This window comes from Archocentrus centrarchus, chromosome 22 (assembly GCF_007364275.1).
Source record: "Archocentrus centrarchus isolate MPI-CPG fArcCen1 chromosome 22, fArcCen1, whole genome shotgun sequence".
Classification (NCBI taxonomy): Eukaryota; Metazoa; Chordata; class Actinopteri; order Cichliformes; family Cichlidae; genus Archocentrus; species Archocentrus centrarchus.
The window spans coordinates 22,386,303-22,408,848 of record NC_044367.1 but is presented as its reverse complement, the minus strand read 5'-3'; the positions used below and the strand labels follow the sequence as shown (position 1 = coordinate 22,408,848).

At 40.8% G+C, this 22,546-nt stretch overlaps 1 protein-coding gene across 4 annotated transcripts in view; it reads right to left on the bottom strand.

The window, feature by feature from the left end:
- dctn1b (dynactin 1b) overlaps nucleotides 1–22,546 on the bottom strand; it is a 36,376-nt gene that overhangs the window by 7,710 nt on the left and 6,120 nt on the right. The window contains exons 3-18 of one of the 4 annotated variants that reach the window (XM_030719344.1): nucleotides 20,860–20,938; nucleotides 18,056–18,087; nucleotides 14,977–15,021; nucleotides 11,324–11,341; nucleotides 9,226–9,246; nucleotides 7,272–7,442; nucleotides 5,793–5,990; nucleotides 4,553–4,757; nucleotides 3,934–4,012; nucleotides 3,664–3,823; nucleotides 3,416–3,520; nucleotides 1,521–1,712; nucleotides 1,299–1,415; nucleotides 920–1,072; nucleotides 617–777; nucleotides 272–440 (exon numbers count right to left, since the gene is read on the bottom strand). In XM_030719344.1, the coding sequence (XP_030575204.1) occupies nucleotides 272–440; nucleotides 617–777; nucleotides 920–1,072; nucleotides 1,299–1,415; nucleotides 1,521–1,712; nucleotides 3,416–3,520; nucleotides 3,664–3,823; nucleotides 3,934–4,012; nucleotides 4,553–4,757; nucleotides 5,793–5,990; nucleotides 7,272–7,442; nucleotides 9,226–9,246; nucleotides 11,324–11,341; nucleotides 14,977–15,021; nucleotides 18,056–18,087; nucleotides 20,860–20,938 (1,905 nt within the window). The remainder of the gene's footprint in view (nucleotides 1–271; nucleotides 441–616; nucleotides 778–919; nucleotides 1,073–1,298; nucleotides 1,416–1,520; nucleotides 1,713–3,415; nucleotides 3,521–3,663; nucleotides 3,824–3,933; nucleotides 4,013–4,552; nucleotides 4,758–5,792; nucleotides 5,991–7,271; nucleotides 7,443–9,225; nucleotides 9,247–11,323; nucleotides 11,342–14,976; nucleotides 15,022–18,055; nucleotides 18,088–20,859; nucleotides 20,939–22,546) is intronic. The other 3 variants (XM_030719341.1, XM_030719342.1, XM_030719343.1) reach the window with 3 other exon arrangements.

Here is a 22,546-nt window from a genome sequence, read left to right as displayed (position 1 = left end):
CTGAAATAGGACAGATATCATTAAACAAGCAGTAGGAGTCTAAATAATATGTTTTCACCATAATACATTTGCATTATTACATATAATATACTGTAATAATGAAAATTAGGGCCACTATTGGACATTTTCACATATGAATGGACAAATATGCTTTATTAAAACATTTTTTAAATTATGTATTCTACTATTATAGTATTTATGAAAAAAGTATAATTATATTTAACTGCAATAATCATGTGCAACTGTGTGTGGTAACTATGTTTGTCTGTACCTGATAATATTTAATGGCCTTGGTGAGCGGCTCCACGTTGACCGTCTCATCCAGCTGGTCTTTGTGCAGCAGGTCAATAAGGAAATCCAGAGATCGTTCGTGGACGCTCATCTCCGGGTACAGAGAGCCAATCTTCTTATAGACCTCCACACTGCACTGAGCCAGAGCTCTGACAAAGCAGATGCAGAGGGTATGCAGGAAGATGAAGTCAACATAAAGGAACTGCACAGAAGCAGACTGGATTCATACTGAAAATACATTTACAACTTTAAAAGACAGAAATGCAATAATCATCTATTTCAGGCTATCCTGCTGTTTATATTTAGAGTCTGTGGTGAAACGTACTGCTCGTATTTGTGCAGCGTGGCCTGCAGCAGACTGAGCGAGTAGACGAGACCACCCGCAAAGCTCAGCTGCTCACCAATGGCTCCCTTTAAGCCGGCTCTCTCCACACAGTTTTCATTCAGGTCAAATTTCTCCTGCGCCTGTTTGCTGATCAGCTCGGCCTAGAGGACACAAACAGGTACAAAGACATGGTTAAACCTCACCGAGAAAAAGGCTCTTCTTCCTGTTCAGCTGCAACTATTCATCTTTCCAACTATTTGTATTTGAGTCACCTCAAAGCCTACAAAGTGCAGTGGTGTTTACCTTGCAGATGAGCCTGGGAATGAGCAGCAACACCAGGATGCAGTCGTGGTCTCCACCATGACGGAGGAAGGACTCCGGCATGAAAGAGGTCAGAAGAGAAACATGTCTGTTGGCCTGACTCACCTCCATCTTCCTCAGCTCCATCTCAATAGCCTAGAAACACACACACACACACACACACACACACACACACACACACACACAAAAACCAACATGACTTTAAATCTTTGATTTAGCTCCAGACTCCAGAGTTAAAAATTAGAAGAACTTTTTAAGTTTTATGTTTTTGACCTCTAAGCCCAAAGACAATCTAGAGCCCCATGAAAAGAGGACGAGAGCTACTTAATATTCAGGCCAAAAACCTGCTATTGTTTCTGACCTTGGCGTAGGCCTTCGTCTCCGCAAACTTAATCTTGAAATCAAACATCTCTGCCGGTGGCTGCTGCTGCAGCTCTGCTGAGGCTTCCTGCTGGCTGGTCAGCTCTCGGTTTACCTCCTGCGGCAAACACAAGAGAACAATCAGGACTGATTGTAGGCCACGATCATGTGCTTAACAGATTAGAACTCAAAACAGGGTTACACATTTTCTCTGTGTGCTTACCTGCAGGTGAGCTGTGAGTTCGCGGTACTTCTTGATGGTCTGCTGGTAATCGGCTACGGTCTCCTGTGCGGCCTCAACTCGTTTCTCTGCCTCTCGGACTCTCGCTGCTCCCAGATCCAGCATCTCCCTCAGCTCCAGCTCAGTCTCTCTGGCGTTCTCCTGCAGCTCGTCGTTCATTTCATTTATAGCTTCCTGCACGATGTAGACGATCATCAACAAACAGGGTAACCTCCTTTTTTAAAAATTTTTTTTTAGATTTTTGAAAACTGTCACTGTGCTATTTCTGGATCACCTGATTTCTGTGGGATAATTATTATTAATTATTATTATTTTGCAGCTGGTACTGTTTTATGTGTGTAGCTTTTATTGCTCATCCTTGGTCATTCCTAACAATATAGTTGGGAAAATTGCACTGCTAGAAACACACACAAGTAAATGCAATAACAGGTTAAATGCTTTTGGACATTTAAAAAAATCACTACAAGTCATTACTTTGGTCCGAGACAGGCTGGACGGGTTTCTTCTGTAGGATCGTTTGATCACTGATTAGGTCAATGGACACCAAAGGAGGGTTTTAATCCAACAAGAGCTGCAGTGATATCACACACCAGGGGGCAGCACATACATATTAATGATAGTATTTATGAAATGAGTCAGCAAACAGGGCACTTCCAATTTTCTCAGACCTCATTCCTGCAAATGCATGCAGGAGGGCCAGTCTGAGCAGTGAAATGAGATAGTGAGAACTAAATCAGATCGTTTATCAATTCAAAATCCATCCGTCCATCCATTTTCTTCTGCTTATCTGGGGCCGGGTCATGGGGGCAGCAGCCTAAGCAGAAAAGCTCAGACTTCCCTCTCCCCAGCCACCTCCAACAGCTCATCCGGAGGGACCCCACGGCATTCACAGGCCATCCGAGAGATATAATCTCTTCAGCATGTTCTGGGTCTGCCCCGGGGCCTCCTCCCAGTAGGACATGCCCAGAACACCTCACCCAAGAGGTCCCCAGAAGGCATCCTAGTCAGATGCCCAAGCCACCTCAACTGGCTCCTTTCGATGTGGAGAAGCAGAGGCACTACTTTTAGCCCCTCCCGGATGGCTGCACACCTCACCCTATCTCTAAGGGAGAGGCCAGCCACCCTTCGGAGGAAGCTCGTTTCTGACGCTTGTATTTGCGATCTTATTCTTTCGGTCACTACCCAAAGCTCGTGACCATAGGTGAGGGTAGGAACGTAGCTCGACCAGTAAATCGACAGCTTCGCTTTCACACTCAGCTCCCTCTTCATCATGACAGACTGGTGCAGTGTCCACATCACTGCAGACGCAGCCCCGATCCATCTGTCGATCTCCCTTTTCCCTTCTCCCGTCACCCGTGAACAAGACCCTGAGATACTTAAACTACTCCACAAAGGGCAGGAAATCGTCCCTGAGCTGGACTGGGCACTCAACCCTTTTCCGGCGGAGGACCATAGCTTCAGACTTAGAGGTGCTGATTCTCACGCCAGCTGTGTCACACTCAGCTGTGAACCGTTCCACTGCGAGCTGGAGGCCACCCCCTGATGAAGCCAACAGGACCACGTCATCCCCAAAGAGCAGAGAGGAGATTCTGAGGCCACCAAGGTGGAAGCCTTCCGCCACATGGCTACGCCTAGAAATTCTGTCCATAAAAATTATGAACAGAATCGGTGACAAAGGGCAGCCCTGACGGAGTCCAATACCCACAGGAAACGAGTCCAAGTTATTGCCGGCTATACGGACCAAGCTCTTGCTGCAGGGACTGAATGGCCAGCAACAACGGGCCAGACACCCCATACTCAAAATCACATTTGAATTTTTCTTAACCTGGTCCAACTGTCACCTTGTTTTTTTTTTTTTTTGGTTGATTCTCACTCACCAGGTCTGTGACTGTCTCTCTCAGCTCCCTCACTTTCTCCTCCAGGTCCAGGTTCCTCTCTGTCAGTGTCTCCACCATCTCCTCTGCCCCCAAGGCTGCGTCCACCTGAAACAGAGCACATCCACAAATTGTTTTTCTGCTGTTCCCTGACCCATGAATCAGAAGATCACAGGCCTCGGGGGGGAGCTACCTTTCACTTCCGTTACAGTGTGCCAAGTCAAAAAAAAGATGCTGCTCAGTCCACTTACCTGCTCTTTCAGCTCATCAATGGTCCTTTCTGCCGCTTTCATCTCTTCCTGCAGTTTCTCTTTCTGGCTTCTCAGAGTGTCAAGCTCCACATTCTTCTTCTCCATCTGCTTCTGCAACTTCACATGCTCCTGCTTCTCTGAGGCAGAGAGGTCACGCATCCTGTACACAGAAAATATGCATCGGTGGTTTAGAGCTCGTTAAGTTCCGAATTAAAGTCTTAGTTCAGTTCAGTATAATCCTGGCTTTCATGCAGACGTCAGCAGACCTACCTGACCAGAGCTTCCTTCAACCTGCTGTTCTGTTCTTCCAGCTGTTTCACATGGTAACTGGAGGCTGCACCATCTGAGCCTGACAGAAACCCAAACCCAAAACAAAACTGAGCAGTTTAAAAAAAAAAATGAATAGATGGCACTATAAATGAATAAATGTCTCTGTGTTCTTCAGAGTTGGTGGAATTACATCCAAATCTTACGAGAAATGTCCAGAATACACACGGAAATACAAATGAACCCTTTAATGCCAAATGTATCACATTTGATACATTTTTCTACATCAGTTACATTTTTTTTCTCCAAAAAAAACCTGAATAAATTGGACAATACATTTAAGCAATAAATTAAAAGAAAAAAAATACTGGTTCCAGCGAATATGATACTAATTAAAACTGATACATGCAAATTAATAATTACTTTTTTATTAATAGAAGAATCAATAAACACTCCATTTTCAAAAATGGAAAAGTAATTTATTATTAAACTCAAATTCAAACTTCAGTCTTTGCACTGATGGTTCACATACATTACTGACATGCACAGATTTATCAGAAATGTGACCTGCATGTGTCTAAGAATAACAACATATTCAACAGTAACATCAGCTCTTCAGTACCTTTCTCCTCAATCTCATGCTTGAGGATCTCTAGGTCCATGGTGAGCTCATCCACCTTCTCCTTGAGGGAGTCCACCTCCAGTTGCAGAGACTCTGCTCTCTCCTCAGCCATCTCCTTATCCAGCGTCGCCATCTCAATGGCATCTGCTGTGTCTGACATCTCCTCCATGTAATGCTCCTTCGCCTCCAGGGCTTCCTTGGCCTCCTACACACAGAAAAGTCTTCAGCTTAGTTTTAAAGTATTAAATAACTGTGGCTAAATAGATGTCAATCATCTACTTTTTTCTCATTTAATACCAGTAATTTACTGCATTTGTTTATATTTTTGTAATACATTTGTTTTTGTTCCTACTATTTAACCTCTAAAATCAGTTCATTTAATAATAATTCCATATAAATGAAGAGGAAACGTAGCAGCCAGGTAAGTGTAAGCATCTCTATAAAAGCAGGTGCTACCTTCTCTCTTAATTCCTATGGAAGCAGTAAGAGATGTACATCATTTTTCACACACTGCTTTTGCATTTTGGCTTGATTTTTTTTAAATAAATATTGACACAGTGTGATGTCACGTTTTGTAGTTCATCTCAAGTTGTATTTCCCAATTTTAAGACGTGCTAAGGACCAAATTATTTTCAATTATATCCTCATATGTAAAACCTTCTCATTTAAAGAGGGTGTACTTTCTTTTTGCCATGATTGTACACATTTTCATACACACATTTGGGATGAACTATACCCAAAAAGAATCTGCAAAACGTTAAGAAAAAGCTAACCTATAAAAATTATTTCAGCCAACCTGATTGGATGAGTTTTAGGTGCTACAACCTCAAAACCCATGGATTTAAAATAAGACTGTGGAACAGTCAAAAGGCCCTGATCCAATGAGCTCAGAGGACAACTGCTGGTTTAAGAGCAGCAGTCTGGCCATGAAGGGTTTGTAACAAATTTTGTAACAATTTTTTTTTAATGAAGTCTAATTTCTTTGGAAGCCAATGAAGAGAAGTAAGAACAGGGGTGATCAGTAGCTAGTTTTTCTCAGAGGCCAAGATGCTGCTACTTTTTATTAAAAAAACAAAAACAAAATTTAAGCATGACTTAGGAAACTAGTCAACTCGATCTGTTTTAGAAAAACACAAACAGCAGTGCTAATCTGATTATAAACCCTTTTTTTCAGCTGATCCTGAGCATCTACAATGCATCCGCTCCCTCCACACAGACTCCTCCATCTGTGGCTCCTTACCCTCTTGGCCTCCTTGAGTTGTTTCTGCAGCTCGGCCTGCTGCTCTTGCATCTTGGTCTTCCACTCCTGCAGCTGCTCCAGCTGGATCTTGTGCTTCTCCAGCTCCTTCAGTTTTGCTTTGTCCTCCATGCGCTTCATCTTCAGGGTCTCCAGCTTCTCCTCCAGGTCCTTCACCTGAGCACGCAACGCCTCCTCCTCCTGGACAACAGTCGTGTGGACGTGAGGGAGAGAAACGTGAGATTTAAATAATCTCACATTAAAAAAGTGAAAGCACTCAAACACACACAAAAGGAGGCTTCAACCCTGCTCCATTACTAACTTTTCTTTTTCCCTTTTTTAAAAGTTTCTTGAATCATTTCTCTTTAATGAGCCCTCAGAGTGAAAAGTGAAAGCAGTGGATCAGGTTTAAAGCTTTCTCCTTGTGTTGGCAGCACTTTGATCTTTTTAAACATTAAAACATTAAACTAGCAGGAAATTCACCTGTGGAAAGAAGACACACGCATGCTTTATCATCAACATCAAACTTGTGATGTGTGCACACACATGCACATAATCACACTCCTCTCCGAAGACAGAATCACTGCACACACACTCTAGTTAAAGGAGTCACACCTCTGCTTATTAAAATGTTAGTGAGAGAAGAACAACACTTCAATATCGAGTGCAAAAGCATCACATCACACCACCTTGCTGCACCTGTGTTTCCATAGCAACGTCCTCCTGAAGGTATAAAACAGCAATTAGTCCAATCATCCCCACCTTGAAGCTAATAACCAGACTGAAGCAGATTTTTACAAAAAGTTAATGTGATAATCTTCGGCATTTAAATATAACTGAATGTGCATGTTGGTTCTCATCAACAAACAAGAGACAAACTCAACACGTAAATAAAGATGAAGATTTTACAACTAAGCACATTTACTACTTTGAACCCAACGGTTGAGCTCTGCGTGTGCTTAACTAACCACAAAGATCCTGCTTAACATACTCTAGTGTGATCTTGGTGGATTCGTTGATTTGTCACCAGTGCGTAAACAGACGGATGATTCACAAAAACCAAGGTGAGCGTCGTGAATTCTTTTGTGTTACTTTACAGATTTGTCTGTCATGTTACCCAAGCAGCAGCTCAGGCTTCCAGCTCCGTTCAGATTTAACTCTGCTGGATGACGTCAATACAAAGAGACAGCTGTGTCAACAAATACATTTAAATTTAGAGGAGCGATAGGGAGAAGTTGTCACATCTGATTTTACTCCTGTCCTGCGCTCGTGTGGGTTACACACGACTCCACCAAATCTCCTTTAATTGTGGTGGACCGTTAAACAGAAACACTGATTTTTACATTTTTACTGTCACAGAAGCTGCCTTCACAAAGAGGCAAACATTAAAAGAAAAATAAATAAATTTATAAACACTGAATGAAACACATTGGACCTGCAAATGCAGGGTGAACAGAACCTCTGATATTGACACATACTGACCTTGCTGGGAATGGGTGCTGGAGGGTTTCCAGGGGAGTGGAGGGTGGGGATGACTGGAGCAGCCAGGGGGGTCTGGGCCGGCGTGCTGGGCTCGCTGCTGCTCATCTCCCCAGCAGAGGCTGAAGCTGAGCCTGATGCAGCCCCCTTCCCACCTGCAGTTCTGCTGGGCTGCTGAAGGAGTCAAGGAAATAAAATGTGATTTAAAAAAAATTAAAAACATACTGCAAAAAGCAGCAGAGAGTAAATCACTGTGGATAATGTGGAGGAGGCCAAAAACAGAGATCTCTCTGAAAGCTGACTGCATTTAACGAGTGTACTTTTTTAGCTTGACAGTTTTAGAGCTGTTATTACTTCAGAATATGATGCTTACAAGTACCATGAGAAATCTTCACAGCTGTATCTTGATTCATTTCTGTACTGACTGAGTTACAGTACTGTGGAAATGAGCCAGCCCTCATTTCTTTATATTTTGCTCCCAAGGAGCTAGACTTTCTTGGACTTTTTTTTAAAGTGGCCTTGAGCAATACTTCTTCCAGGCCTTCTGAAGGTCTTTCAAAGTTTGTCATTGGCAGCAGGTTTGCTGGAGTGATTCATTCAAATTTGAAATTCTTGGTACTATAAAACACGGTGGAGGATCTGTCATGGTTTGAGGCTGTATTTCAGCCAATGGTGTTAGGGATCTTGTCAAAATTGACAGAATTATGAACACAGAAAAGCACCATCAGATTTTGATCCACCATGCAATACCATCTGGAAATCATCTGATTGGCAACAGATTCACTTTTCAACATGGCAATGATCCCAGACCCACTGCTAATGCAATAAAAGCATACTTGAATAGAGTGGAACACTATCAGTCATGGATTGGCCTCCTCACAGCCAACATCCAAAGAAAAGCTTTGAATGTCCTTCAAGAAGCCTGGAGAACTATTCCCAAATACTAAAGAAGAGAGTTCAGGCTGTGTTGAAGAATGGAAGGTGGTCATACCAAATATTTCAAGCTCGTTAGACTTGTAGCTCTGTTTGTGCCTTATATGCTGCATTTCCATGCATCTTTGCATGCTTCAATAAATCACTGCACCCATTTCCCATTTTCCTTGCAAAATACAAAGAAATGAGGGATGGCTCAACAGTTTTGCACAGTACTGTAAATTTAGGTTGACTTTGAGGCTTTAGCTTCTCTATCCAATGGCCTACAATGGAAAATAAATGCAACAAAAATCAGAACCGGACTTGTGTTTAGCTTTATTAAATTATTGATCATTACACATTTTTTTTTTTCACTGACTGAGACCTGAACATCTATACATTATTAAATGTCTACATATTAACAGACATTTAATTAATAATTTTCATTGTTCATGCTTCAGACTCAGCTTCAGACCTGAAAAGGAATTTATCTAAAAACTGAAAAACTGACTAAGTTGTTCGATAGCTGTCTTCTTATTACCAATTCTGCATTTCCAGCAAAAATGCTCACGCTTCAGGGGATCGCCATAATGACCCTAGGCACAATTAATAAGCCTTTTACTACCACAGGGGTCACTGATGACCCCCGTGGTAGTAAAAGGGTTAAGACCTTAAAATACTAAAATGTAACAGAAAAATTATAGACAAACTATTAAATAAGAAGTTGTGCTGCTCTGAAAATATCTGAACAGCAATGGGAACTGGTGTTTATCAGATAGAAAGCAATAAGAAATAATAGCAAACTGTAGATGAATAAATGCTGGAAATTGCAGAGTTGACATAAGTGAGTCTTGATGCAGCAGGTCAAAAAACTCAATATGTGTAGAAAATTATTTATGTCAAAACCAAAAATATGACTCCTGTTATGAATGAGCAGTTATGTACATAAAGACACAATCTGCCTAATGCGGTGAAAATAATCACGTTTAAATAATGTAGGCTGACGAGAGGCGGAAACTCATCGAATGTCGAAGATTGGGCTCACCTTGGGCCTTCTGGCCGTGGTCTGAGGAAGAGGAGGAGAGGAAGCAGGTAAAGGTCAGAGGGCAGCAGGAGGAGAGGAGAGGAGGGACGGGAAGGAAACAAACAGCCAGGGTTAGTGATTCAAGGCAAAGTTCATATTAAAGGGAGATCACAGAAGAAAAAAAAACAAGGAGCAAATGGGTGAATGAAGCTGACATGACTTTAAGGCATCCTTGAATATTTGCTATTTTACTCAGTTGAAAACCTATTAATGTTTTTTGCTTCACAAAATGCCGCCTTGTCTCCCATTACCATGTAACATCTACACAGATCTCTGCTCTGCTGATTTTTTTGTCTTAGCTGATCTCCTGGGCCTCATCTCTTCCACCCATATATGACCAAAGCCTCAGCAACAACATGGACACTGACTGGTACTGCCGCTGTGACCTTAATGACTGCATTGTATTTCAATGCGCTTCATTTCTGTAACATTACATTCATACTGCTGAGGTAACTGCTGATACAACATGTGTTTCAGACATGGTACACACCAGGCTGGATGTATATAAAGAAACACTTTGACTATATAACAGACCTGGGATTCACTGTTTTAACCAATTCTTACCCCCAAATAAGAAATGCGGTCAAACTGTATAAAGCATTAGTATAAATGACTGAAACCAACACGTTTCAAAACGTTACTTTGAACGCAGATGGCCTCCATTTCCAGTTTGCATCACACTCTTCACAGTTTCACTACTGCTTAGCAAGTATTTGATGAGTGTTTACAGACAAGTTGGAACCTTCCATACAAACTACAGTTTGCTGGAGACAATAGCAATCACAAGGAGGTGCTCGGTCCAGCAATGCATACCTCTTGGTGACCAATTTCACCTAGCGACAGTAAGCAACCTCCAATGGGGAAAACATGTTTTTCCCAAGCAAATGAGGTTATCGGGGGCTCACTAACCAGTCTCTTGTCCTAAGTGTCCTATGTGTCTGGGGAGATATTCAATTTACAATAATATAAAACTGAGAAAGGCTGTCAATATTCAGCTACTGAAATATAAATATTAAAATCATGACAGGTTTTTCTAAAGTTCCAATTATTTTCTTGAAAGTATCCTGGAAATAGAGGAAACATTTGGTATTAATTTATATATTAAAAAAAGAAAAATACTGAAAATGTATTCTTTAAATATGTTGAATTCCACATTTACACATTCTCCATGGCATGGTAAGATTTATAATGTATTGCAAGTGCACCAATTAATCATTGTCTCTGTTACCACTAATTAGCACAATTAGACATTCAGGCTACAATAAATCTTTATGTATGATATACAGTTAACAATATTAAGCTGTTCTTATGGTTATCACTTAATGTTAAAGTAAGTCTATGATGATTAGTTCGGCATTCAAACTAGTCAGGTGACCATTTAACCCAGGCCTGACCAGATACTTGTCTCCTTGCTACCACATTCATGCAAAATGATCTGATGTATCCCATTATCTTCCACCATCTGCCCTCAGGACACTGAATCCATCTCCATCTCAGTCTAGTTATCATTCTTTATTGGATTAGAGCAGAAACTCGCCCCAGCTTAGAGCTATACCACCTGAGATCTGGCAGCACTCTTAAGCCACAGTGCCATGCATGTAATTCCCAAAACAAGCTGCACTCAAATCACATCTACCTGTTCTCCACATCTGCAACCAGTGACTGAAATCAAGCATAGAAAGTAAGACATGGCTTCCATATGATGAGGCCAAATAAAAAAAATAAAATAAAAGGATATAGCTCAACAACTGCAAACACGTGTAGAAGCATGAGCACCGACAGCAAGGGCAAAATAAACTTTTAAGTTAAAAAAAAAAAAAAAAAAAAAAAAAAAAAAGCACAGCTGAGCTGCAGACACACTTCTACTTTTACACTGAAAATACTGAATATCAATGGGCTGGGCAAAAATACAAAAAAAAAAAAAAGGGGGGGGGGGGGATTCCCACCTCAAACAAAATGAGGACACATGACCTTTACAACAGCTCTGCCAACAAAACAAAAAGGATGATAATAGCATGAGCGACCCAACAGAAAAAGAGCATCACATGGAGTTCTGTACCTTCCGGGGTGCAGGAGTCTGTCTCATCATTTTTGCAAGAGAAGAAGACACACACACACAGAGTCACCCAGAAACACACACACGCACGCACACACACACAAACAGGAAGCTGATAAAACAGGCAAAGATCCACAGACAGCGGGTTCAGGCGGAGAGCTGAAGCTGAACAGTCAGACAGGCAGCGGCTCAGGCCGGGGAGCTGCAGTGGTGCAAATGGCCGCGGCGATTTATTCCCAGGCTCCCCCTCCCTCCCTGTGTCCGTCCCTTCCTCCTGCTATCGTCCTCCTTTATGTCCTCTTTCTCTCATAATCCATTTGCCGGAGCCCTCAATCAGCACCTCTCTTGCTCTCGGCTCTGATTAGGACTGTAACATCTCGCTGCCGCGAGCCTCCAGCCTGCTACCGTTTCCTGCTACACAGGAGACGCCTCTCCTCCCCTAACCTCCCTCTCCTCCCCTCTGTCTCATTTCCCCCCTCTTCTTGCTCTGCTTATTGGGATTTGTCAGCTGCTCCTGCATTACATCACTGTGTGCCCTCCTCCCTCCCTGCTGCTCACCCACTCATCACCACCTCTAACACAGACAGACAGAGGGGGGGGGGGGGGGAGGGAGGGAGGGAGGGAGGGAGGGGGAGAGGGATGGGTGTGAAGCACTGATTGGGGACAGACAGGGGAGGTAAGGGAAGATGTGAGACTGAGGAGGGCGGGGTTGTAAACGGAGGTGAGAGGGAAAAATGAGCAGCCATGCTGATGCAAGCCTCTCTTGTCTCCTAGCAACGTTGGCAGATCCTCAAAAGCGCTCATTAAAATGAAGCTGGCAAAAACAAAGGGGGGGTACACCTGAATGGCTTTGTAATGCATTTTTAAGTATTTTAGCTGTACAACAAATACCTTTCTGATTGATTCTTGTTATTTTTGAACTGCTTTTCACCTGGGAGCCCTGCAAGTAACAGTGTTCACTTTGCATAGAGAAATACCCGAGTACAGAGGTAAGAAAGTCTTACCGTACTTAAGTTGTTAATAAATGCAAACATCACGACAGCCAGAGTTAAGACTTGAACTTCAATAGTAATATTAATTGTACTAAAAGGAATTTTTAGTGTATAAAAAAAAAAAAAAGGGATTTAATAGTTAGACTCCTAAAGAGCCATTTAAGGAAGCTATGGTGATATCTTCCTCAGCTCCACTAATCTGCTGCTCTGCACCAACAGCTCAGCAGGAAGAGAGAGGGATCTAAGAAGATTAATCTAATGAAGATACTCTGATCAGCTGAGAGCTTTAAACCTCAAATACTTTCATGTCATGGACAAAAAACATGGGAAGAAGATGATGCAAGTCAATAGGGTTATAACAGGCAGTGTTTAAGAGAGAGGAAAAAAACAAGCAACAGCTTATGAGTATCTATTACCGAGCAGCTGAGGGAAAACTGTCCTGTTCAAATATTAAACATCTATAATCCACTCACATTTTCTCCACCACACAGACTAAGTGCTGCTCTGAGAGTGATGGAGCGAGAGAGGCCGACAGACAGAGCGGCTGCTGGGATGGGTGGAGACGTATCAGGTTCCTGCTTTCCCAGTGCACAGAGGGAGGATCACTACCTTCGAGGTCACTGCAATGCAGCTTCAACTGGACAAAAGGAGATAAAATTACTGCCCAGAAAGCATTAATAACCCTAAATACTCAGCGGGTTCTAGCTGGGAAAAAATAGCTAAATCGGGAAAAAAGGTGTCAAACTGCAAGACAGCAGAACGAAAGTATTTAAAAATCATTTAAAAATCATTTTTACTTTGCTTTGACTTCACTTTGCTTATGTGCAATGTTCATGAATTTCCATAGGTACATTTCGGTCTTCTCTGTAACATTTCTGATGCATTCATCATCCGCTTCCTCAATTTCACCAGCTCAGTGACTGAGCATTTAATCCTCCTGCTTCAGAATTCCCTCCTGATGTTCAAAGTCAGCCTGCCGAGCAGGAGAAGCAGGCCAGCAGACGATAAAGTAGAACCGAGCTGACGGGAAATCTATACTCTGCAGGTTACTGCGGGCGGGAGGGCAGCTCAATTCACCTCAGTCACATTCTGACATTTTCAAGACAGTGCAGCAGAGGAACGCCTGCATGTATGAGTCAGCTAGGGATGACAAAGAGCAGTGGACTGCCAGCTTAGATTTGATGTTAGCCGTGTGGGAATAAATAGAATATGAGGATTTTTTTTTTTTTTTTTTTTTTTTTTTAACTGACTGGTCAAGAAATTATTGTGCATCAGGATATTGGACCCCATCATGCAACTAGTATCCTTAACAATGACCTTTATTGACAAAAGTAACAAGGAGTCCTGCAACAGATGGACTGGCCCTCACAGAGCGGAGAGCTCAACATCATGGGTAAGTCTGGGATCACATGAAGAGACAGAAGACAAAAGAAGAACTAAAGCGAGTTTTCTAAGATGCTTGAAACAACCTTGGCGCTGGTCACACCAAATACTGATTTAATTTACTCTTTTAACACTAATTGCTTTAGTGAGTAAGAAAGAAAAGCCATTTGGTAAGACTCTCGTTCTGGAACCAAAGGCTGGATTTTTCAAAATAAACTCCAGATCCAGGGATAGAACTGATGCATCTCCTGCACAAAAACAGGGACTTAAGGTTAAATCTAAAACTGTTAGCTGCTGTAATAGGTTGACAGATCTGTTAGTGTTATCAAAATTGCCATGTAGATGTGACTTAATATCTAGACAGAGCAGAAATATCCCAATCCACCATCTGACATTGGAGTGAATGAGAGGGCGGAGCCAAAACCCCAAACATGTCCTCCTTGTGATAGTTATTTTTATTTTATGAATTAATCTGCTTATTAACAAGCAAAATTTATAAGCTCTTTGGCTAACAAATTTTTTTTTTGGACAAACAGTCTAAAGCCTAAGATACTTATATAGTAATGATGGACTGCTTTTTGTCTTGACATGCAGTGTTAATACCTTGTATACCAGGCTATATGCACACAAGTGTGTTTGCAGGAGTAAGGGGTTATTGAAAGTAGACTGGTGTAGGGTGGGGGGTATTTTAATGGATTTACAATCATGAGGCACAAATGGTGCAGAAAGGGATAAATACTCTATGAAATCATGGGTGTCATTTTACTTTTATAAATGGGACCTTGCAGAGGTCGTAGGTGGTACAGTAAGTGGCAACCATTGTGGTTTTTATATAAAAAAAAAAAAAACAACAACAAAAAACAAGCTCTTAAGGGCCCTCCAGGAACCACTGCACATTAACAGACAACTCCCAGGTAGAGTCTGATACCTCTGAAAAACCTTTGGACACTTAGCTAACAAGATTGTTTCTTTTTAAAAGAAAAAGCTTTTCATTTTCAACATGTTTCATTGTGCACAGACAGCAGAAGACCAAACAGACAATGTGGCACAGAGCTGCAAACAGGGAGCAGAGAGGGCGGGCGGTGAGGTGAGAGGACACAGCTTTCATTCATACGAACACAGAGTGCTTCAGTACAAGGACCAGAGATGGCGGGTGTGGTGAGCTGCGAGGAATCATGGGTAAAATGAGAGGTGAGGCTCTGTTGCCATGCAGCAGCGAGGCCATTCAGAGCCACGGTTACCACGGTTACTACGGTCATCATCATAACATTACCACTGTACCGAGGTTAGAGAAACATGCAGCACCTTTTTGGGTTTCACTCCTCGCTGCGTTGGTCGAAAGAGGGAAGGAGACGAGGGAAGGAAGGAGCAAGGGAGGGTGAAGGTTAAAGATCAGGAGTTTGACAGCGGCATGCCGGAGGTGATGGGAACTGTGGTGGTTCGGAGCTGTGCATTGGACCTCACATAATTTTCACAAACGTCTCTTCATACTTATTTCTTCATTCTCATTTTGTTCATTTTGTCTCAGGGTCCACATTAAAAAATAAAAAAAACAAAACAATGAAAACACATTAAACTTCACTTTTGGGTAAAAATATTTTCACTATTTTCAAATAGTGAAGTTGACCGTGTGTCGGTCAGCAAAATGTGATATAAAATATTCTTCATTTTTTTCCACTGTGGCACAAGCAATAAAAATATAAACCATGAGATCCTTCAAATACAGTGTATTAATTCTGTCATGCAGTCATGGTAAACAGAAAGTACACCCTCTTTCAAGTCCAAGGTTTTACATATCAGGACACAGTAAAAGAGTATCTGGTCCTTCCCAGGTCTTAAAATTAGATAAACACAACCTGAGATGAACAAAGCACATGACATATTACATGTACGATTATTTCTTTAGCAAAAACTGAGCGAAAGTGTAGAAGTGAAAACTAAGTACACCGCGTGATTCAGTGGCTTGTAGAACCACCTTTAGACCCACTAACTTGAAGTAATCCTTTTCACTTTATCGGTCTCACATCGCTGTGGAGGAATTTTGGCTCACTCTTTACGTTGCTTCAGTTCAGTGAAGTTTGAGGGTATTTGTTTATGCACAGCTCTCTCAGCATTTCAATCACGTTAAAGTCTGGACTTTGAATGCACCATTGCAAAGCCTTGATGCCTTCCTGTTTCTTGGATATACAGAGGAGTTCAAGATCCTGATCCTGGTCACCCCTCCACCATCGTGCTGACAGTTGGTGTGAGGTGTTTGTGCTGATATATGCAAATATCTCCACTGCAGTCTCATTGGTCCAAAGGACATTATACTAGAAGTCTTGTGGTTTGTTCAGATACAACTTTGCAAACTTAAGCCATGCTGCCATGATCTTTTAAGAGAGAAGAGACTTTCTCCTGGCACTTCTTCAGTCTTCTTCTAACTGTGCTGTCATGAACATTTAACATGCTAACTGAGCTCTGTTGATTCTGAGATGGAGCTCTTGGGTTTTTGTAGTTTCTCTGAGCACTGCACAATCTGACCTGGGAGGGAATTTGGTGAGACGTCCACTCCTGGAAAAATTGGCACCTGTCTGGAATGTTTTCCATGTCTGAATAATCTCACTGTAGAATGATGGTGGTCGAATTGTTTGGAAATGGCTTTATAACCTTTCCCACATTGATGGGCAGCAACAACAGTTTCTTATGTCTTTCCTCCTCTGCACTGAATTAACACGCACCTGAATGCTCCACACCAACAGAACTTCTGCTTTTATTGAGATGCTCACACTTGCTGATGATCAATTAATAAAATCTATTTGATTAGCAGCACCTGGCTGCTACATACCCTTTTCATTCTCATGAAAGCAGTAAGGGAGTACTTAGTTTTTCCACACACTTGCTACGGACCAAACTATTTTTATTGTGTCCTCATACATAAAACCCTATAATGAACTTTCTTTTTACCATGAATATATCTTTTGCCCTGATAACTTGTAGATGTAAAACAATGTAATAAACAGTTAAATAAAGTAATTATTTAAAAAATTCCATGTAAATGTGAGTAGTTTGAGTTTTTAAATCCAATGTCTCTGTTTTGGCTGTTTTGTTCACCTTTAAAGTTTAACTCAAACCCGATACTTCTCATATTGCTTATGATCCAGATATAGTTACATTTATAAACCATGTTTACTTTTGCTCTTTTCATCAAATGAAAAATGAACTCTTAAGTATATTAAACCATACTATTAGACGGTTAAGGCAAATTTAACCAGGGCATTTCTTTTTGTTTTAAAGAAAGCATGGCATTAAGTCCTGCTGTGACTCAGCGCCATATTTTTCTTGAAAATGTGACACTTGCCAAACTTATGAATGAAAGATTGCCTTCCTGGATTTTAAAGTCAGTGTGAGCTAAAAACAAAAGTTAAGCACACAAAATAAATTATCACTTAGATAATTTTTCTGGGCTTTTGGGAACCCTGTGGGAACATTATAAATCTATGACGACTGGAGCTTCTTTTACTCCTGCGTAATACCTCTGATGTTGTATTTTTCCATATTTTCCTTGGTGAGGACCTTACAGTGGACTTAAGTAAGTAAACAGCGCCCTCAGCTGGACAGAGAAAAATAATTCAGCTCTAACACTACAATTTGGTTTGGCATATTACTGAACTTGGTGAACTCACATTTCATGAATTATATATTATTATTTAAAACAAACTATAATCATATAAAGCTGAATGACGTGGAAACATTTACAGATGTATATGTGCACTATTCATTTACTTTATTTCATTTACTGCATTTATTATTATTATTTCAAATTTTCGATAAATTAGTAAATTAAAATAGTAAATTAATAACTAGTTACCACATTTTCAGTGTTATGTTGCACTAGTTACACAACTAAAACTAAACAGAAAAAACAGATTTTTTTTTAATTAACGGCCATGCTGTGAGCAAGATACATTAAATATCAATTTACTGCAGGCACTTTCCCGCAAACACCTGCTACAAGCAAAACCTGTGAAAATGCAACCGTGTCTGACAGCAGCCATCAGAAATGAATTAAATATTTCAGTTATGAATCTCCCTGCAGAGAGCAAATCTGAGAGCAGTAAGCAGGAACACACAGCATGTACTTCAGTATGTCTGTGTGTGTGTGTGTGTGTGTGTGTGTGTGTGTGTGTGTGTGTGTGTGTGTGTGTGTGTGTGTGTGTGTGTGTGTGTGTGTGTGTGTGTGTAGGTGGGAGTCTAAATGCACACATGTGTGACTGTGCAGTGTGGGTGTGCATGTGTGTGTCCAGGTGTCAGCAGCCATGTTTGCCTTAGATTTCCTGCAGGTGAACTTTGTGTCACAATGCGGTGTTGTCTGACTCACCAGTTTAGTGGACTTGGCTGTCTCCAGGATCTCTGAAGAAATAAAAGACATACAAAGGAAGTGAGAGAAACATTCCCAGGACATCAAGATTATAAATCTTTACAGGATATGAAAGTTCCACAGCAGGTTATGGTGCAAACAAAGTAAAGTCAACATGATTCATGGCCCTTTCACCAGATGGTCAATACTGACTGGCAGCTGTTGAAACCTGTATAAATTTTTCTCCGTGTTCTTTTTTTTCTGTTCATGTTACTGGAGGAAAGTCTTATTTGCATGCTGGCGATCTCTGCCTTTCAGAGCCCATTTCACAAATCACTTTAAGAGAAAAAGCCAAATCTTAATACAGTAGGTCCGACATACTTACATTTCTTTCTGGCTTTGGGGTGGACAGAGTTCCAAAATAAAGGCTCTGACTAACATAATGGCTGCAGCAGAAGCAGCAGGTAAAACAGAGAGAAATCTGCATCCTTTAAGATTCCTGTAATAGTAATAATCTAAATCAATGTATTATATCTGTATAACAGAGATAAACTCAGAAGGTAAAGTATAACAAAACAAACAAAAAAAGTCATGCTGGAGGATATAATATTCTCATATCTGAAAACAAGAAAATATTGCCATTAAGGCAGGAGTAACATGAAATTACCAAAGATGTGTAGACAAAAAATAAATAAATAAACAGCATGTTTTCTGATACCTTCTTAAAGTCCTATTACCCCAACAGACAAACCAATTAACAAAAGATTTTGTAAATTGGAGACCCATACTGAGTGAATATATTCGGAGAGAGGTGCAATATGGGAAGAGTCAGGCATGTTGTAAGAATAAAAAAAGGTAAAAGCTGAATTCACTGAAAATGCACTACTACAAGTTTTAGAGATGGATATTTTTTTTTAGATATATTTATGGGGTGTAAAAAATAAAATAAAATACTTGGCACTCTCAAAGTAGTTCACCTAAATAGATTTGAGCCTTTTGAATGTTATGAATTATGCTATACTTGTTGCTCGTCTTTCTCGCTGAATTTTGCTGCAGAGCAGCATTTACAGAAGCACTCAGTGTTTCAAGGCCTTTCCTCTGCGTCACCGCTTTAATTTGAAAAAAGTGTCTTGTTGCCAGGTTACATCTGAATCAACGGTCCACCCTCGATTAAGTTGCCTTTTTGTGAAACAGATGTCCATCAAAAATCCCTCAAAACAGTGTTTATTGTGTCACCACTAAAACATCAGCTCTCTGAGCCAAGAGAGCATTTATTTATATGAGATATCCCACTCAGAGCTTTAGAATACAGAATTCACATTAACATACATTCATAAAGCAATTTATTCTATATACCTAAACACTTTATTTATGTAGAATCACCAATTAACCTGGTATGCATGCCTTTGGGCTGAAAGCCCCTGGTCAACTGAAACCCAATTTTTTTTTTTACTCTGAGCACTCTAAGCGCTTTTTACTACAAGCCTCACACTCCAATAGATGCACTGGGAACAAATCAGGGTTCAGGATCTTGTCCAAGGATACTTCAACATGCAAAAGTATCGATCCACCAGCCTTCTGATCGTAGACAACCTGCTCTTCATCCTGATATCCATTAAATATCTTAATTTTATCACTGATTAGCTATAAAATTGGAAACTGTATATGCCATATTTAAAATTATAAGCCATTTCAAACATATAACACACTTGAAATGTTATAAACAGCTATTACTGGTCCTCTGGGTTGGACAGCCTAAATACCTTGCTTGCTCACAACTTCTTCATGAAAAAGAGGAAGATGATAGGAGAGGAACATCTCCTGTGTATATATTGTTGTAAAGCACTATGCAAAAGTCTTGAGCCACCCCTCATTTCTTTAAATTTTACCAGGAAAATGGGAAATAGGTGCAGTGATTTGCAATCATACATGTAAATACAGTATATAAGGCAAAAACAGCATTGAGTTTGTACAATTCTAACAGGCCTGAAAGTCAATATTTTGTATGGCCACCTTTATTCTTCAACACAGCCTGAATTTTCTTAAGCAGGTTTCTTGTCATTTCTTTAAGCAGTCTTTAGGAAGAGTTCTCCAGGCTTCTTGAGAGACATTCAAAGCTCTTCTTTGGATGTTGGCTGCATTTTGCTCTGTTCTCTGTCAAGATGATACCACAATAATGTTGAGGTCTAAGTTCTGGAGAGGCCAATCCATGACTAACAGTGTGCCATTGTGTGTTTTTATTTTCAGGTATGCTTTCATGGATGCAAAACCAGACAGCATCCCCGCGATAAGATACTAACTGTACCAAAATGGTTTTTATATCTTCAGCTCACCATCTAAACCACAGTGACAAACGGCTGGTGACCAAGTGGGTACACTGCCTTGCTCAAAGTCCCAAAGACACTGATGTACTTCCAAGCTGAAATAATTTCTAGATACATGAATTTGCTCACAGTAAAACTGTAAAAGGTGTTTGCATAAACTCATGCACACACCTGATGTCATATCTTCAAATACCTGAATTTAAGGGCGCAGTCTCCTACTAGACACACACGCGCGTACATGCGTGCACACACACACACTAAGAAAAGCTGATTCATGTCTATTCAGCACATTGTCTACTTGCACTTTTTTTCCTTTGGCTTCAAATATTGACACACGTTTAAAGTCTGAGCACGCATGCTCACTATTAGACTCTGAAAGGTCAGGATCAACCAGACTGTGTTACGGCATTTTTTGAAATTTTATTGTTGAAGCGCTACCAGCAGAATACTAAAGACGACCTATAAATATGACCATCTGTGTGTGTGTGTGTGTGTTCTCACCTCGTTTGGGAACCTTGCCAGTGCCAGGCTCAGGTGTCTCAGGAGACGTTGTGTCGGCCCCATCATCAACCAGCTGGATCTGAGACAGCAGGAGAGAGAGACAGTTAGTCGTGTCTTCCAAAAACACAACTGTGAGCTCTGCTGTTAAATGAAAGAGGTGACAGAGATGAAGAGGCACGTCGTAAAAGGGCAGCCACAAATGAGCCAGACTTTTAAGGCAAGCAGGAGACACACTGAAGAGGATTAGTAACACAACAGTTAATCTATAGTGAAGCTGAATCTTGTGAGTGAACATGTACTTCTCTATAGTTTTGGTGTTTTCTTGTAGCATTACAGGACATGGTATTCTTATGCAAAATCTGTATCACTGTTTTTCTGTTAAAACAATAAAAACTGAAAACAGTTTATTAGTTACTGTTAACTGCAACAGAAACCATAAAGCATAAACTGTAGACACCTACATCCAGTTTCAATACAACAACCATCAGACTACTTGGTTGTGATTTTTTCACCCTAAAGTGGATGGATTTGAGGAGCCTCCAAGGAATGACTGATTCATTTGGATTCACCAAACTGTAGACATCCTGTTTTGATTTGATTGCAACAACTTTGTGTAATTTGATCATAATAAGCCACTGTAAAATGCTGCTTGTCTCAGCACTAAAACTAATGCAGTTACACTGACAGTCACAAAGACAGATGTGACAACACTTCAAGTTATGATACACTGTCTGGTGTTTGTGATGAATTATGCCCACCAAAGCAATATCCTGCATAAAAGACACACCGGCAGCTGTTGCAGTCCAATTACTAAATCACATATATCACTAAATCTTTTGTTTTTTAAGAAATAACAGTCCAGTCCTACATTAAGTTAACAAGCGTCCATGCAGATTACAATCATCTGAGAGGCAGGGTACACCCTGTACAGGTCGCCAGCCTGTCCCAGAGCTAACACAGAGAGACAGACAACCATTCACACCTATGGGCAATTTAGAGTGACCAATTAACCTAACCCCAGTAACTGCATGTCTTTGGACTGTGGGAGGAAACCGGGGTACCTGGAGAAAACCCACATAAACATGGGGAGAACATGCAAACATGCAAATTCACCATAGAAAGGCCTGGGCCAAGGTGGATTCGAACCCAGACCTTCTAGCAGTGAGGAAACAGTGCTAACCACCACGCCACTGTGCTGCAATGTTTGCACTTTTAAGTTTGCATTTTTACCCAAGTTGATTTAGGTCACAAACAACATTGTAAATTTTGCTCCTACCAAACAACTTTACTCCTTTATTGCCAGACTCAATGCTGCCTGTTCTGTTAGTGCCAATCATTAAGGATAAAGCTGGTAAAGTTGACAGTCTTGATAATTATAGGCGGATAGCTATTATAATGTCAAAAGTTTTAGAAAGAGTTTTGCAGGATACATTAAATATTTTCCATTCATTCTACTGATAATCAGTTTGGCTTTAAAGCCACACATGGCACTGATCTGTGTATATATTCTTTGAAGGAAACTAAACAAACATACAGGAAAGAATTAATCAGTTTTTATGTGTTTATCGATGCCTGTAAATCATCGAAGGTTATTTTGCTAAGCTGAGCCAAAAAGGGATGCCAAAATACACTGTGAGAGTTCTGACTTATTGGTATGCCAACCAGATGTAGCAAGTAAAATGGGGAG